Source organism: Paramacrobiotus metropolitanus, unplaced genomic scaffold (genome assembly GCF_019649055.1).
Source record: "Paramacrobiotus metropolitanus isolate TYO unplaced genomic scaffold, Prichtersi_v1.0 Parri_scaffold0000013, whole genome shotgun sequence".
In the NCBI taxonomy this organism is placed as follows: domain Eukaryota; kingdom Metazoa; phylum Tardigrada; class Eutardigrada; order Parachela; family Macrobiotidae; genus Paramacrobiotus; species Paramacrobiotus metropolitanus.
Genome location: NW_026570233.1, coordinates 25236 through 41499, shown reverse-complemented (window position 1 = coordinate 41499; position 16264 = coordinate 25236). Strand labels below are relative to the sequence as shown.

General features: G+C 42.8%; 2 protein-coding genes across 2 annotated transcripts; one reads left to right on the top strand and one right to left on the bottom strand.

The window, feature by feature from the left end:
- Window positions 1-222: 222 nt before the first annotated feature.
- Window positions 223-7235, bottom strand: LOC129584179 (uncharacterized). The gene is made up of 8 exons (XM_055476299.1): window positions 6762-7235; window positions 6009-6536; window positions 4334-5554; window positions 4026-4143; window positions 2884-3170; window positions 2256-2780; window positions 505-1722; window positions 223-446 (listed from the first exon to the last, which is right to left on the bottom strand). Exons 1-8 carry the CDS (start codon window positions 7166-7168, stop codon window positions 320-322), a joined length of 4431 nt encoding a protein of 1476 aa, XP_055332274.1. The 5' UTR covers window positions 7169-7235; the 3' UTR covers window positions 223-319.
- A 4990-nt stretch (window positions 7236-12225) lies between these two features.
- Window positions 12226-16196, top strand: LOC129584316 (podocan-like). Its single transcript, XM_055476460.1, has 4 exons — window positions 12226-13013; window positions 13535-14059; window positions 14543-15760; window positions 15936-16196. The coding sequence occupies exons 1-4, from the start codon at window positions 12574-12576 to the stop codon at window positions 16066-16068; spliced, it is 2316 nt and encodes a 771-aa protein (XP_055332435.1). The 5' UTR covers window positions 12226-12573; the 3' UTR covers window positions 16069-16196.
- The last annotated feature ends 68 nt before the right edge of the window (window positions 16197-16264 follow it).

Genomic DNA, 16264 nt, shown 5'->3' with positions numbered 1-16264 from the left:
CCTATAGCATGCCAGTCAAATATACAACTCCGCTCTCTGGTCCCTGTTATAACGAAATCAGCTCCTGCAGCAAAGGTCATGTCGAGTCTGCATGCGACCAAAATAAAAAAAACCCAGTCTATTTCAGTGTAACAGCTGATTTGGAAATGTTTGTGTCTTAAAAGCACCGCAAGACTCTTGCGGTGCTTTTGAGAATTACTGTTTAATTCTACAGCTTTCGCTTTTACGAAAACGGTAAACCTCATGAGCAAATCACCATATACAAAAACAAACAATCAACAGACACCCACGTTGCTTCAAATATGCACGCCCGCCACCGCTAACACACAACCTCGTCTGTGTAAAACTTTAACCTTCTTGGGGCGTCCATATGACACGATGGAAAGCGAATAACCATATGTTGAGGCACCTGATTGTACCGATCATTAACGATGAATTTGGAGGATCTACAACAAAAACGCTCTGTTTGTGACAAGGAATTCTTTGTTTTACACCAGAAATTACCTGTTGTATACATCATCGAACTGTTCATACGATGTGCAACCGAGATCCCAGAGATTCGGCTTACGGAATGCAAACAGCTTAAATGGCACGCCAATGGATACACTTTGAATACGCCGAAATGACCCCGCGTCCAAATTCACCGCTCGCGAGGAATTCAGATACATCCACTTTAAACTCGGCAGTCGCATGAAGAGCATCCCCGGAATGCAGGTAACGGGTAATTCCTGTATGCCTAAATGCTTCAGGTTGCGTCCGACGCTCGGTCCACCCGAAAAGATTCGGTCAAAATCGGTAAACATATTCTCTCCGTAGTACATGGCCTCCAGACTGACTAACGGTTTTAGTGAACCTTCTTCGAAATCGATAATCTGATTACCGGCCAGCGTGAGGACTTTTAGATTGCTCAGTCCCTTAAAATCATCTTTTCCGATAGCGCTGATTGCGTTGCGGGACACATCCAGCTCCTGCAGAAACGCCAATACCGCTAGCCGTCCACCGCCCAAAGACTGCAGTTTATTGGCGCGCAGTTTCAGTATGCGCACCGTGGCTATCGGTTCTAAGCGGCCGCTGTCACCCGGAAACTGCACGATGGAGTTATAGCTGAGATCTAGTTCGCGGAGCTTCGGAATAGAAGCATGTTTAAACAGAAAGAACACCCGGCTGGAGAAGTCGCCTTGCGCCAGGATCAGCGTCCTCAAGTTCGCCGGCAATGTGCTAAACGCATCATCGTCGAACTTGGCGACAATCTTCGTGCTATTATAACACATGGTCAGGTTGAGGACGTTCAGGGACGACGGGAGCCCCTCGAAGAATCCTTTGTGAATGCGGCGAAAATAATTACATCCGATGTGGAGAGTTTTTAATGTGGGAATGTGGCTGAACAGGCTACCGTTGAGGGATGTTAGTTTGTTACGTGATAGGTCCAGTGACTGGAGCTTGGAGAAAATGGAGAACTGTGTCAGCTGGATCTTCTGGGCCTGCTTACTGATCGCTTCTAAGTCCAGTTTGTTGCCGGCTAAATTTAAGACCCGCAAACTGTTAACGATGGGCGTCATTCCCTTGGGCAGATACTGGAGATTATTGTCCGATACGTCCAGGTTGTCTAGATTGATCGATTCGGAGTTTTGGAAAATATTGGAAACAGTCAGCTCTTCGAACAAATTGCCGGCAATTCGCAGACTCTTCAGCCTTGGTAATCCGGAAAAGCTGGCCACGGATCTATTAAAAGTATGCCAGTTTAGAAATCTTTTTCGCGCGCTATAGAAGTATAGATATCAGATGGCAAACTTATCCACCCAAACCGGTTTTATTATTAACTAAACAAACAGCTTGTGTAGAAGTAAGTACCACTGTACCCGTAACCCATCCACAGTTTCCTAATGACTACAACGTCCGCAGTTCATTTTGTGGGCACGACTGTTTTCTGTATTTTCGAACACTCAAGCCCAGGCCTGATTTATAAAATTAATGATGACCGAACGAACGAAATTAGAACGAACGAAATTTCGTGACCGGTGGTTCAGTGTGAGTGCCTCTTAACGCCGGCACAAAATTTTTGTCAGGCCTGTGCTTCCTGTTCGAGAATGCGCAAAACATAGGATGGTCAAATTTACTGCGAAGGGTTGAGCGGTCCCGAGCGGTTCTCGGGTCAAAGCGTCCGGCGGACATTCTGAGTGAATAATCCGACATTCTGCAGTAATTATAAGCGTACATCTGTACTCCCTTGTCGACTGTCGCACTTTAGTACTTACTTTAATATATAAGTGTGCGTGAGATCCAGGGTCTCCAGATAGGAGAAGTTCTGGAACAATCTACTGGTTGATATGTAATCATCAAACCGGTTATCCCGTAACGATAAGAATCGGGCGTTGCGAACGCCGCCAAAATTAACCGCCGCCATTCGGCTCACGGGAAGATTGTTGCCGGAAAAATCCATGTCGGCACCAATCTCCAGGTATGCGTTGATAGTGGTACCTTCCAGCACCTTTTCCTGATTACTGAACGGTACGTTCTGAAAATCATTGCCGGTGAGATGCAGTTTTTTCAACGGTCGCACCGTACGCATCATATCTTGCGACAGCTCAGCCATGGTAAAGTTTGTTCCACGAATTTTGAGAGTGGTTAAATTGGGGAAAACAGTAAAGTAAGCTGGCTGGATGTAATGTAATATTCCGCCATCGTAAACAAACTCATTGATGTATTGCAACGCAAGTGTCTCTTCGAAATCGTTGAATAGTGCGGTTATGCCCACACGGTAAAAGGTCAGGCTTTCAATGCTGCAAACAGTAAATTTAAGTTCCTCTTACATATACGAGTATGTACGCTACAACGGTAGAACATTTTGTTATGGGAAAGGTAGATACAGTAGAATATGTTTACTTGGGCGGTAAGAGTTCTAATGGAAGATCTGTCAGTTTCGGACTGTTCATAATGCGCAGGCGTTTGAGCTTAAACTGGTCCCTTAATTCGGGAATATTTTGAGATTGATCCAGTTGTCCAGTTCCAACCCCGTCATCTGATTGGCTACAGGATGTATGATGGTGGATGTCAGTTGATGTAATGAGGAACTCCACAGCGACAGCTCGATTATGGGTTCCGACGCTTTCTCGTAGATAAGCAGATCTTTGTACAGTTCGAGACCCAGAATATCCTCGCATGCGATATGGTACAGATCAGGATTTGTACAATCGACAAAGCACTTTGTTGATTTCATGGTCGGACACTGACAAGAAATAGTCTGAGCCATTAACAAAACAGTCAAAAAGCAGTGCAGCAGCGCTGGTTTTACACAACCAGTAAACGTTTTTCTGTATGAATACATAGTCACGGCTCCCCGGTTAAGAGAGGGTTTGTCAAACCGCAACAACCGATATTTCTATGGACAGAAAGGAAGGACGCTATTAAGAAGCCGTAAAATAGTACTTCTGCAATCGAAGTAAACTCCGTGGATTGTTTACTGCGTAGCGGTAAGTTGGTAACAGTGTCTGCGACGTACCATTAGTCAGCGGTCAGCCGCAAGGCTAATTCTTCTTGACATAGAACATCCGAAAAACCAGCCTGACAACTTTTTTAGCGTTTACAGATTGCTATCACAAAAGTGATTTTCCGTTAAGTAATTGACATTCAGTCGTATATTAACTTATATAAGGCTTTTATAAAACTTTATCGGGAAACATCAAATGCAGACGAATCTGCTGCAGTGCGGTGTTGTGAGCTGCCGTTAGGTAATGCACTGACTTAGATATATTCGTAATTATAGCATTTTAGCCATAAAAAATTCGGCAAATAGAACCGCTTTGTTTTTTTTTATTAGCCGTAATTACTTAATGGGCCATTGCCGGATACAAATAAGGTAGATCAATACTCTGGATTAGCTGAAAATTATAAATTATGATTAATAAATTAATACTAAATGCCAGCGTAAACCGTGAGCTTTGCACCACAAACTAAAAAAAACAACAGTTTAAAATAAAACAACAGTCTAAACTGTTAATCAATTAACAACAGTTTTATTAGCAAACTAGATGTTGTGTTCGTTGCTTTAAGCGCCGCCTGCCCTCCATATGACAGTCGGGAATGTTGATGGTCATATGTTGGGGAATATTATTGTGCGTATCGGTCACGACGAATCTGGCTGACCTGCAAAAAAAGATTGTAAAACAAATCTTAGATCTTGCTATTTCGCAAAATATTTTCCAGAATAATTTTCTGCTGTAATTGGCCATCTAATCTCGCTCATTACAAAGCGGAATAACTACAAATAACTTTTAGCTTATTTAAAAATACCGTCATTACTAATTTTTCCTACCTTTTTATTAATGTACCTTACCGATTGTAAACGACATCCCATCTCTCATACGATTCACACCCAATATCCGCCAGCGTGGGTTCCCGGAACGCAAACAGTTTGAAAGGATATTTGACCGTCATGACCTCTTGCATTCGCCGAAAGGACCCAAAATCCATATTAACCGACTGCGATTGGTTAAGATACAGCCATTTGAGGCGTTCCAACTGCTGCAGCGTATCCGCCGGAATACACTCCACCGGCATCTGCTGCAGACCCAGATGTATCAGTTTCTTCCCGGCTTTCGAACCCAACGGGAACATTTTGGTCAGCCCGACGTCCTTGTTCCCGCCCAAATACAACGCCCGCAGCTGTCTCAACGGAGTAAACGCGTCTGCGTCGATGTTGATTATGTCGTTGTCAGCCAAGGTTAACGTCCGCAGATTATGCAGCCCGGCGAAATCGTCTTTCCCGATGGCGATGAGGCGGTTGTGCGAAAGGTCAAGTTCCTGGAGAAAGACGAAGACGGCGAACGCCCGCGGACCAATGGACTGCATTTGGTTGGAGCCGAGTTTGAGGGTCTGTAACTCATGGAGTGTGTGCAACATGGTCGTATTATCCGGCCAGAAAGCGATGACATTGTAGCTTAAATCCAGCTCCTTCAAGGAATCATGAATGCGGAGAGTTTTTAGATTTTGCAGAAAGGTCTCTTTTAGCATGCCTCTCTGCAGAATCAAGCGCGAGATGGATGGAAGCGTCGAGAATACATCGGCACCGAACTCCGGCCGCTGTGTGGAGTCATCGGCACAAAAGGTCATATTCAGGGTTTTCAGTGAGCGCGGGAGATTCCGGAAATATTCCTTGGTGACGACCTGGAAACGATTACACGCAATGTTGAGATCGGTTAACTCTTTCAAATCCGATAGCCAAGCACCGATAAAGATCTTTAAATTGTTGTAGGATACATCGAGGGATCGCAGCTTAGAGAACATAAACAACGGTGTAATACGGCGTATATGTTGGTAGGTGAAGATAAATTGTAGGCGCAGTTTGTTACGGGAGAGGTTGAAATCGGTGAGGCTCTTGGCTAACGTCTCCATGCCAGCAGGCAGTAGCTCCAAATCATTGCCGGAAAGGTCAAGTTTCTGCAGACTGGACGCTTGACAGCCCTTGAAGATATTTACTAAGGTTAGGTCATGGAAATGATTGCCGGATAGACGGAGGATTTTCAGGTTCTTTAAACCGGCGAACATTCCGGAGCCGCTGTTGAACAATAAAAATCGGTAAAAAAAACACGCTACTACAATGGAATCGTTCTGGGATAATAACACTATAAATGAAATTATACTGTAATAGGCCATATAGCCATCACTGCTGTTCCGCGGCAAGGGGAACTAGTATAAAATTGAATTAGCAGGTATAAATAAGGCAGCTATTAATATAAAGTTAAAATACTACAGAATAAAAGGTAATTATAGTACTAATTCGAAAGTCTTGAAAATTACTACAGAAATTATCGTCAGAAAAAGTCTGTGATTCGGAATCTGCGCAGCATCGAGTTTGTTTCAAGATTAAAACGTCTGCCCTAATTTAAAGGCTTAGTTGGGCAGCACTTAGGCATCGTCTGCCCAATGTAATCAATTACGGATACAGTAGCTAAAGAAAAAATAAAATCAGAAATATTTGTTTTGAGAAAATTATGTCTGCAGATACCTACACGAATAACCCGGTGTCGCTAAGATCCAGCTCTTCTAATTGGCTGAAGTCCGTCAGTCGTTGGCTGAGCATAGCGAACGAGGAGAACGTATTGCCTCTCAAACTGAATTTTTTTACCCTCTTCAGGTTCTCCAAATTGAGCAACACACCCAACCCAATAGGCAAACTGTTGTCCGCGAAATCGGCAAGCGCCCCGTTGCCCACGAGTGTATTGCTGATAATGTCCTCGAGAAACCACTCACGCTTGATGGACGCCTGTTCGGTGATAAATGCGTTCCCGCGAATCTGCAGTGAGGTCAGTGGTTTCTTTGTCCGCAACACGTTGATCAGAACTTCGTTGACGAAGAGCTGGGCGTCTATGATGCGCAGATCGATGAGATTGGGAAAGGAGTCAAAGAATCCTGACTGGATGTAGTTGATGCGGCTCTGGGCGATAATGAAGATTTCCATGCTGGGAATTTGGGGAGTCTCGTCAAAGTCGTTGACGAAGTCGGTGATGCCGACACGGAAGAGCGTAATGCTTTGAATACTGCAACGGAAAAGTGACAAAAGTCGTACTTTGTAGGATGTGGTTTTGCATAGGCTTAGCATCCTAATGTCTTTTATCAAGATGCAACGCTCTACAAATCGGCTTTCCCAGTTGTGCTTTCTACTAAGAATAATTTTAACTACACCTTATGGTTATGCATATATGTACCACAACGATGAAGCGCCTGAAAAGCGCCGAATTCCAGAAAACTTGAAATCAACTTACTTTGCCGGCAAGAGTTCCAGCGGCATTTCGTCCAGTTTCGGACTGTTCATAATCACCAGCTCCACCAATTTCGCCTGGTTCCACAACTCGGGAAACCACTGGAGATCCAGTAGATTGTCCAGTTTCAGCCGGACCATTTGATTGCTAACGGGATTCAAGATGGCATTGCCAATACGCGTTAACGGAGAATCCCACACCGATAGACTGATCGGCTGGTCAGAGTTGACATACACCTTGAGATCGCCGTACAGCTCCGCCCCCTTAATATCCTCACACGCGATATTGTACAGGGAAGCGTTGGTACAGTCGACAAAACACAATCCTGAGTGCAGCGTCGGACATTGAGTATGTACGAGTATCACTGTCACTGACAAGATCATTATTAACGAGCGGAGCACGATTTCCATCGTGAAGTGCTGTTAACTAGTAGGGTGAAAAGTGTCCGACTTACATAATACGGCATGTTAAGCTAAGTCAAAATATCACATCAAACAGCATGTGCACATCAGCTAAAGCGGGGACGCTCTAGGCGTAAAGTGTTCAAACGTTCCAAGTACACAAGGCTGCTTATTAATCGTTAAAAGGTACTTCGGTGAGATCGTTATTATCCGCTCATTTAGCCACACCAACTTGTGTGCTCGCACGAGCTGCCGTACAAGGGTTAATTTGGGCTAATTAAACTTAATTGGATACTTTCTTCCGGCTAGCGTATTGTACGATACAGAGAAAGCGCTTTAGCTGTACTTCGTAATTTGTACACCTTTTCATCCATGACAGAGGGAAGTTTGTAGTCACACGCATCACGCCCAAGGCGTCGGATATGCCGAATGTACTCGTATTTATAGGTATACTGTGTGATTTATTACACATTAAATTTTATTGGTCGTCAACAGTACAGATAAAATCAAAAACAGATTTTACACGTGCAGTCCTTCCGTAATCAAAACTCTGGTTTTGCAGCTTTAGCTTGCCGACGTTCGGCGTTGCGGTCATGCTGACAGGTGACAGCATACTATAGATAATCAAATACGTCATAAGTATGTCGTATGAGCAAACGAGACTGCATTCGCTACTTCCAGTGGACCAGTACTCACAAAATCTCCGGTAGAATATTTCACCATTAACAAGTATACAGCGGCATGTTATGACACTGGGCTGGCGATTACGAGAAATCTCAGTTTAAGGTGATCATGCCAAATAGTCGTAACTGTAGAGCATCTGTGCAAGAAATTTTTTACATGAAAATATTTTTATATAGTATACAGTATGATTTCATTTAGCAATAGACAGTTAGTTCAGTCAGCAAACAGCCTGTGCCGAAAGACGCTAATTTAAAATTTAAACGTTAAATTTTCATTACGTCCATATTTTTCTCTATCTATATAGATAATAAAAGATTTATTGCTTTTTGCTTTGACCAGTAAAATTTATCAGCAGATTTATGGTAGCCAAATCTGGAGTCTTCCGTGACATATTTAAAAAAGGATTCCCATGAGAAATGCACAACATTCAGTGGGTTTAATTCGAATAAACCGTCTACCACATGCGCACTTCTGCGTCGGCATTAAGACCAGGATCAATCGATAACGTGGAAAAATTAATACCGAAGGCGTCATGGGGTAAGGCAACCTGACGTTCTACACAATTACCGTAGATTATTTTAAGCACATACGGCCGGAAGAATTTCCGGTAACGACACGAAACATAGGTAGGTGGTATAAAATGAACCTGCGAAAGGAATATCCGGATACACAAAATCACATGTCGATGCAATATATGTGTAACATCGTGGATATTTCCAGAAACATGACCTTTTTTTCGCTTGCTAGTATATGCGCCGTGTGCAGTTTTTTTCTCTTGGGTCAACCGGTATCCTGCGACAACCGTCCGGCTCGCAGTGCCTCTTATGTCCCATTGTGGAGGATAGTTGCGCCACGGATTATCAAAAGTATGTTGGCAGCGTCCGAGGAGCGAGCAGCGCTGGCTGACCAACCCGAATCCATCATGCTGTACCGGCTGCCTTCCCAATCGGCACCACGGGACCGATCCATCTCGTTTTCGATCGGCATGCACAATTTACACAATCAGTTGGTGCCCAACTGGAAATCTAGTCAACCGCCTCGTGAGGTCATCTGGCAGAGCCGTCCACCGAGAATCGGATAACGTGACTGGAATTACATGTGTATCGGTAGAAACCTGAAGCTGGGACATTGGCCATGTTGTTTTGTAATTTATTTATTCTCGCTACTGTTCCTATATTTTTTTCCCGTCATATTTACATACCTTTCGAGTGTTTTACGATGCTCGAAGTGCTCACCCAAAAATTATATATTGTTTACTAATGTTACGTTTGCTGCTTCCAAAAGATATATGAAAAATCTACAATTATTAGAAGCTGGACTATCTACCGGTCCATACGAAGCACGATAGCATATCCGTCGCTGCAATTTATTAGGTTTTACCTTTTTATGTGCTGTTTATGTTTGTTTTATATGTTATGCTTATACCATATATATTTCTTCTCAAGGTTTGAATTTGACTGTCCAACCATAGTGAGATCTTAATGTTATTGAACGTTGAGGTGAAAGAAATAAAACTGAGAAGTTATGTATATTTCCTCATTTTCAAAATCTTGTATGAAATTACTTCTCTTCGTGGGCGTCCCCTATCGCAGTCAGTCTTTGTCAATTTAGCGAGACTGTTGTTCTCGTATCCTATTTTAGTTCGTATGCGGGTCGCGGTTTAATCTTTCAGGAACGCTGCATGGTACATCAATTTTCTTATACAGTAAAACTTCGAAGAACTTATCAGTCCAGAAGCCCTACACAGCGTCGGATGCGCATTACCATTACTGGGTATAATTCCCAAGAAAAAAACACACGACAGTTTACCCAGATAGAATTCATATTTTTTTCACAAGAATGACACAATACTGTATATCGAGTTGTCGATTTAACAACAGACAACATTTTCGTAATACCAGTATTAACAACAAAATCGTAGTAAGAACATTATCCTGCTCGACAATTACGCTATCCTACAAGACAATTATGCCCATTAGGATATTATACTAGTAATATTAACTATATGAGCTCATACTCTATTACAACCTCCTAGAAAGCGTAACTAGTTATTTTTTTTTCATGTGCACTACAATTCATATTCCGCAGGGTCTATGCACAAAAGCTAAGCATTAAAGCTGTATGATTTCAGCTGCTTTCTGGTAGTAATGTTATTCGGGTACAGTAAAATAACAGCCTGAAACTCGGTTAAAGTGATTATGCCGACAAAAACCAGCTAAGCGAAACGTTTCTGACGTCACATATGTATATGAATGGGGATTAACTGACCCAAACGATACTCGTATACGGGAAAGCGATATATTATTATGTTCAATATGAATTTTTCGGCTGCATGAACCTATTATTCCGCTTGTATGGGTTTTTGGCACCCCCCTACAGTGACGATTTGATTCATGTAGGCATATGCGCAGTCAGCATGTTGTTCTTTACGTAGACCTAGAACGAAACGAAATATTCGGATTAAATACTGATGATCTTCGTTAAAAATACGCCTTATCTTGCTTAAATGATAGTGCACGGTGACTGAGCAACATGTACTTTCAAAGGCCAAAGTGCAAAATAAGCCGGCCTATCCCTATTGCAGTTAGGACTATGTTAGGTTTTATACCTAATTACTGCCGTGCACTGCTTTGATGGATGTCGTCCATTGAGTTGGCTGAATATGCAGTCTCCAGCTGTTTTATGGAAAATCCGTAACTTAGGGCCGTCTTGTTATTGGAAAGCGACTAAGCTTAGGTTTTTCCAGATAGTGTCCGATTGCTTCAAGCCAAAAATCAATATTTTTGTTGGTAATTAGTGCAGTATATATTCTTTGTGCTGTTGTTTTCGTTGTTGTTGTTCCATGCCGGTATCTTGCTGTTGTTTTTGTTGTTATTGCTCCATGCCGGTATCTAAAACTACATAGTAACAGCACAGATTTGAAGTTCTTCAGTTCATTAGAGGGCGACTTGCGCTAATTAAAAGTGCGCTCACCGCTGAGTGGTGAGTTTCACCAAGCCGAAAAACTTTAAGTACGCAACCAACAACGTCACAATTTGCACCGCGCAGTGGCCGGCGTTGAAAAATGGGAATCAGCAGAAAATTCTGGTAGAGGATCCTGTCACGATGGGTCTTACACAAGATTATTGTTGAGTAGATGAATTATTAAAGCATGGTTAATTACAATTTGACGCTGCAGTCAGAGTTAAGCCGCCAATCATACACTGATGCTCCCCATCCACAGCCTGACCAGGAAAAGGTCAGCTTGTGACCCGAAAATTAGACGTCCGAGTTAATCAAATATGCTTAAAAGATTATTGCTACCTTTTGCTACCAAGGAGACTTTTGCTACCGAGAACTGCACTTGTTTTGTAAGTACAACAGTAGATTTTCCACATGGTTGACGACTTAGTAATGGTAACGGTGGAGCACAAAATGGCGTTTGTGCAATTACTGACCTTTTGCATTTTTGCAGCGTTGTTCGGTGTTTCTTTTTTCTCACAAGAAACTTCTTCTCAAACGATTCTTAAAGCTAGTTCATTGATTCCTATGTGGAGAATAGTCTCCTCTCCCTCAATTCAGAATGTTTTGACAGCGGGCGACGACCCTGCGGAGCCGATAACTGTCTACCACGTCCCTCTGAAATCTCCTTTGACTGTATTATCCGAACGATCGCTGCCATTTTTCTTTGCCATGCGAGCGATCCAAGAGCAACTCGTTCCTAACTGGAAGGACAGTGTTTATACTGATCCACGCCCTGACCTAAACTACAGAAACCGTCCACCACGACTGGGATGAAAACGAATCTCCAAGGATTTCGTTTCGTTATGCTTCACGTAATTACGTTGCGTTACCGTTCGTACCCTTTTTTGAAATGGATCATGCAAGAATTAGTCTGTTAAATTTTCGTTATGGCTAAGTTTTACAGTAAGCTTTAACCGTGTTAATGCTTACGTTTACAATGCGCGGAATTTTCGTTTCATCATATATTATTCGTGCTCAGTTTTGCGATAAACATACTGTTTGTTAGCTTACGAAAATTCTAAATAAACCTATCAGAGATCGGCAGGTAACACACTTTATCAAAATGCCGTTATCGTATGAAAGCTATTCCTGCAAAATCTACCCGAAAATAAAATCTCTGTGGTTGCTCGATAAATGAAACAGCTGCAGCCTTAAGGCTCGCGATAACGTTAGTAAAACAGTGACTCATAAATCGGTTCCTTGTCGGCATGGCTTTAGCGAGCCAATTAAATGACTGTAGTCTGTACAAGAGTACATTAATAATCATTAATGTAATAATCCGTTCAAATATACCATCAAAAATACAATCTAACTCAGAAGTCGAGCATTTACAGTAGTGGATGCACTATTGCCACTTCTTAGCACTCGTTAATCGACTTTCGATAAAGTTATCGCTGGAATTAGCCTCCCGGCTGCACAATGCCAATTAGCCAATTAAGTTGTCATTAGAAGATTTTCAGCGGAGCAACAATAAGACACAATACTGGTATTCCGGTTGGTTCCGGCATTTCCCTGAGTGAACACGGTAAACCGTAAATCACACACATTTACCATGCTTTAATCTCAAGTCTCACATGAAGCTGTATCCATTTCATAAAATTCAAACATAGTAAACGTTTAATTTTATTAATAAATTTCTTTTTCTAATAATTAGATTTTTTAGGCACTACTGCACAGTAGTTACTGTATGTCAGTCCACAAAATTAATTATATACGTATTTTTTAAAATGTTGTGGTTGTACAGAAAGTCGTTCGATTATTTGCCGTTTACATTATGCCTTAATGCACCGCTTTTATCGATCCTGATCAGCAGCGCACTGAGTCAGTGCCCGACATTGCAGTCGGGCAAATGTTTTGTTGATTGCACGAATTCCGACATCTACCACATTGCATGCGAAGACGCCAGAGGTATCGAACTGTACACTGATCTGCTGGTGTACAGTCAGTCATCTCAACAGATACTGCTCTCGTTATGGAGCTCACCGTTGGACCAGTTGCCATCGACCATTCTCGAGCCGGTAGCCAATAAGATGCAGTCACTGGAACTGGACAACTGGGTGCGGCTAAAACTCTTCCCAGAATTACACGACCAATACAAACTCAAAAGCCTGCGGATTATGAATAGTCCCAGGCTTATGGAAATGCCACTGGAAATGCTACCCCCACAGTAAGTGCTACTCGAAGGTTTAGGTTTATAGTTTATTGTCTACAAATACTGTACAAACTACAAAGCGATCCTCGTCGAGATTTCTACTGCACACTGTAGGACTTCTAAAAAAGCATTGCAACAGAGTTCAACTTCCAAAAAATATAAAAGCGAAAACCAAATTTAACCTGTTGTTGAGGCTAACAATTGTAAGCACTCACTTAGTTTATACAGCTGTCACCTTTCGTTGCCACTGATCTACGTTTCTTCTCACTTCCGAGCTTGAACTAAGTATCGGTAGATGGGTTCGCTTTTGTTCTTAACTGAAAGCCACAGTTATCGCGGTAGCGTATTCGTAAGGTCGATTTGATAAAAAATAACGAGTGTAATTCCCTTCGCAAAAGGCGTGTACGCATCTCAAAAGTCAAAACCTAGCTGCGAGGACTTTTGTAATTCTGCATTAAATTTTTTTATAAAATTCTGACGAAGCCATTAATCGTATCTATTTATTATAGCCGTTCTTATGAACCTTTCCTTTTCAGAATCGAGAGCATCGCTTTCTACCGCGTGGGCATAACCGCGCTCTTCCACGATTTCGACGAAGTTCCTGCCCTACCGGCCGTTAACGAATTCATATTCGACGGGGGCACTTTGCAGTACATCCAAAAGCAGTACTTCACCGTGTTCCCCAATCTGACCACGATTAAGATTCGGGGCACGGAGTTTACCATGGGGGAATTGTCGCGGGAGATGATTATAACTCTGCGCCCGCTGAAGAAGCTGCACATTATTGGCAATAACTTCCGCACGGTTCCGTTCAGCAATCGCGAACGGATGTTGGAGGGGACCATTATCTTTGCCTACCTGGATCAGGGAGCGGACATGGATTTTTCCGGCAACCATCTCCCTGTTAGCCGGATGGCCGCAGTGAATTTTGAGGGCATTCGCAATACGCGGGTATTGTCGTTACGAGACAACCGGTTTGATGACTACATCTTCACCAGTCGGCTCTTCCACAATTTCACGAATCTAGAAACGCTGGATTTAACCCACACATTCATGTTGAAGTAAGGACAAATTAAAGTGTAGCCATTTCAATATTCAAAAGCATATTTCTACTGCGGCTTCAGGGGCGTTTCCTATTGTGCAGGCTGGCAAATTATATAAGGTCACCAAAACAGATTTGATTGCCAATTGTGATTAGCAAAATCGAGAGAGCGCCAAATCACTAGCCCGGACTATTAAACGTTTAGGTGGGCCCGTACTCCCGAATATAAAAGATTCAGACGAAAGACTCAAATTAACGTCGAATAAGAACATCATGGCCAGTTTTTCTACTGTAGTCATGGAAGCATCATGACCAGATCGCAGTCATGAAAGCTAACCAAAACCAGCACTCACAGCATGATAAACTGATTATGCGATACTGCTTCCGTTTTGTTACTTATATATTGTAGATACTCAAAAGTGCAAGCATGAATCTCAAGAATTGCCCATTAAAGTTTACTGTTTAGTACTGTGACTAGGTTTTTAAACGGCTGATTTTTCAGATCCGTGGCGAGTTTTTCCGGCCTACCGAAGCTGCGAGCGTTGCGCATTGCCGGCAATGAGTTCGAAGAGCTGATCGTCTCGGATATCTTTCAAAATTCCCAATCCGTCAACCTGGAACTTCTCGACCTGTCCGACAACAGTCTGGTCACTCTGCCGCGCGGTGTACAGCGGGTTGTCGGCAATCTCCGCGTCCTGAATCTGGCCGGGAACAAATTCCATATCCCTAGCGTGACCGATAATGCCGAAAAGATTCACGCCACACAGTTCACCATCTTTCCAAAGTTGCAGACGCTTGATCTCTCACGTAACAGGTTGACCTCGTTCACCGCAACGTTTCTAAACCATGTGCAAACCTTAACCACCCTCAATCTTGGATGCAACCGTTTTGACGCGATTCGGAAAGAATTCTTCATCGGTTTACCCTTGTCTCTTAAAGTCCTTAATTTGACCATGTGCTATAATGAAACACGCCTTGCTGTTGATGTGGACATGGACGCGTTTTCCACACTCCCGCGGAATTTATCAACCCTGATTCTCGCACAATCACAGTACTCAAACACTATCTTTTCCCGCTTCGTACTGGCCAATATTCCGAAATTGCGAGAGCTGGATTTGAGTTATAATTTAATTACACTGATCCCGAAAAACAGCAGTGTTCTTGCACCGTTGTTATTCTTACGGACACTAAAATTACGCGCAAATAAACTGCAAACGTTAGGCAACGGTCGCCTGGCAACACTCCAGTTTCTGGTCGAACTGGATGTGTCGCGAAACGCCCTGGTTTCTATTGGTCAAGACGACTTTAAGGGTTTATCCAATCTTCGCACACTGGCCCTTGCCGGCAACCAGATTATGGATGTGGATACCGGGTCGTTTAAGCCGTTGCTGAGTTTGGAAAGCTTGTATTACGGTGAAAATCGGTTCACCGATTTCGACAAGATCTTCTCGGGCGGCGCGACCGTGGGGCGACAGCTGCGACACCTGGGACTGCAGGAGCTGCCGATTGACTGTGTACCAGCTTCATTGCTAATACGCCTCCCGCGGTTGAAGTGGTTGTACCTGAATTCGTCACGGGCGGTGAACTTCGAAACGGGATCGTTTCGGCAGCTGAATAATTTCAGCAAGAATACACCGTATAAGTTATTTGCCTTCCGCAAACCGAATCTCCATGATATTGGATGCGTATCGTATGAATCGTTTGAAGAAGTGTACAGCAGGTGAGATTATTTAAACATAAAGTATGTTGATAACTACAAATACGTTATCACTTACGGGCATTACTCTGCGGCAATTGTATCAGATTTTATTAAATTAAAACCTCAATGCCTCTTTTGCAGTTGAATTCGGGTGTTTCCGGAAATTAATTTACATTACACGGCATTTTTGTCGTAGGCCAGCAAAGTTTATTGTCGCTGACCAGAGCAATCTCGTCCCACAACATATGGTCGTGCGTTTCCCTCGATGTCATATGGATATACCAAGGAGGTTGAAGTTTTATACGAGTCAAGTGCTTTGTCAAACCTAGCAAAACGTGGAAAGCAGTATTATTGTTAACATTTGTGTTGATCCCGATTGTGTACTAATCAAGGAATACCGTCACGGTGTTGCGGCGAGGAAAAGGGGTCAAAACTATCGATTAATGCTATACTTGAAGTATATACATGTACATAGTGTAAATAAACATTCGAGTGATTAGAATTATACTGCCGATGCCGGTTCAG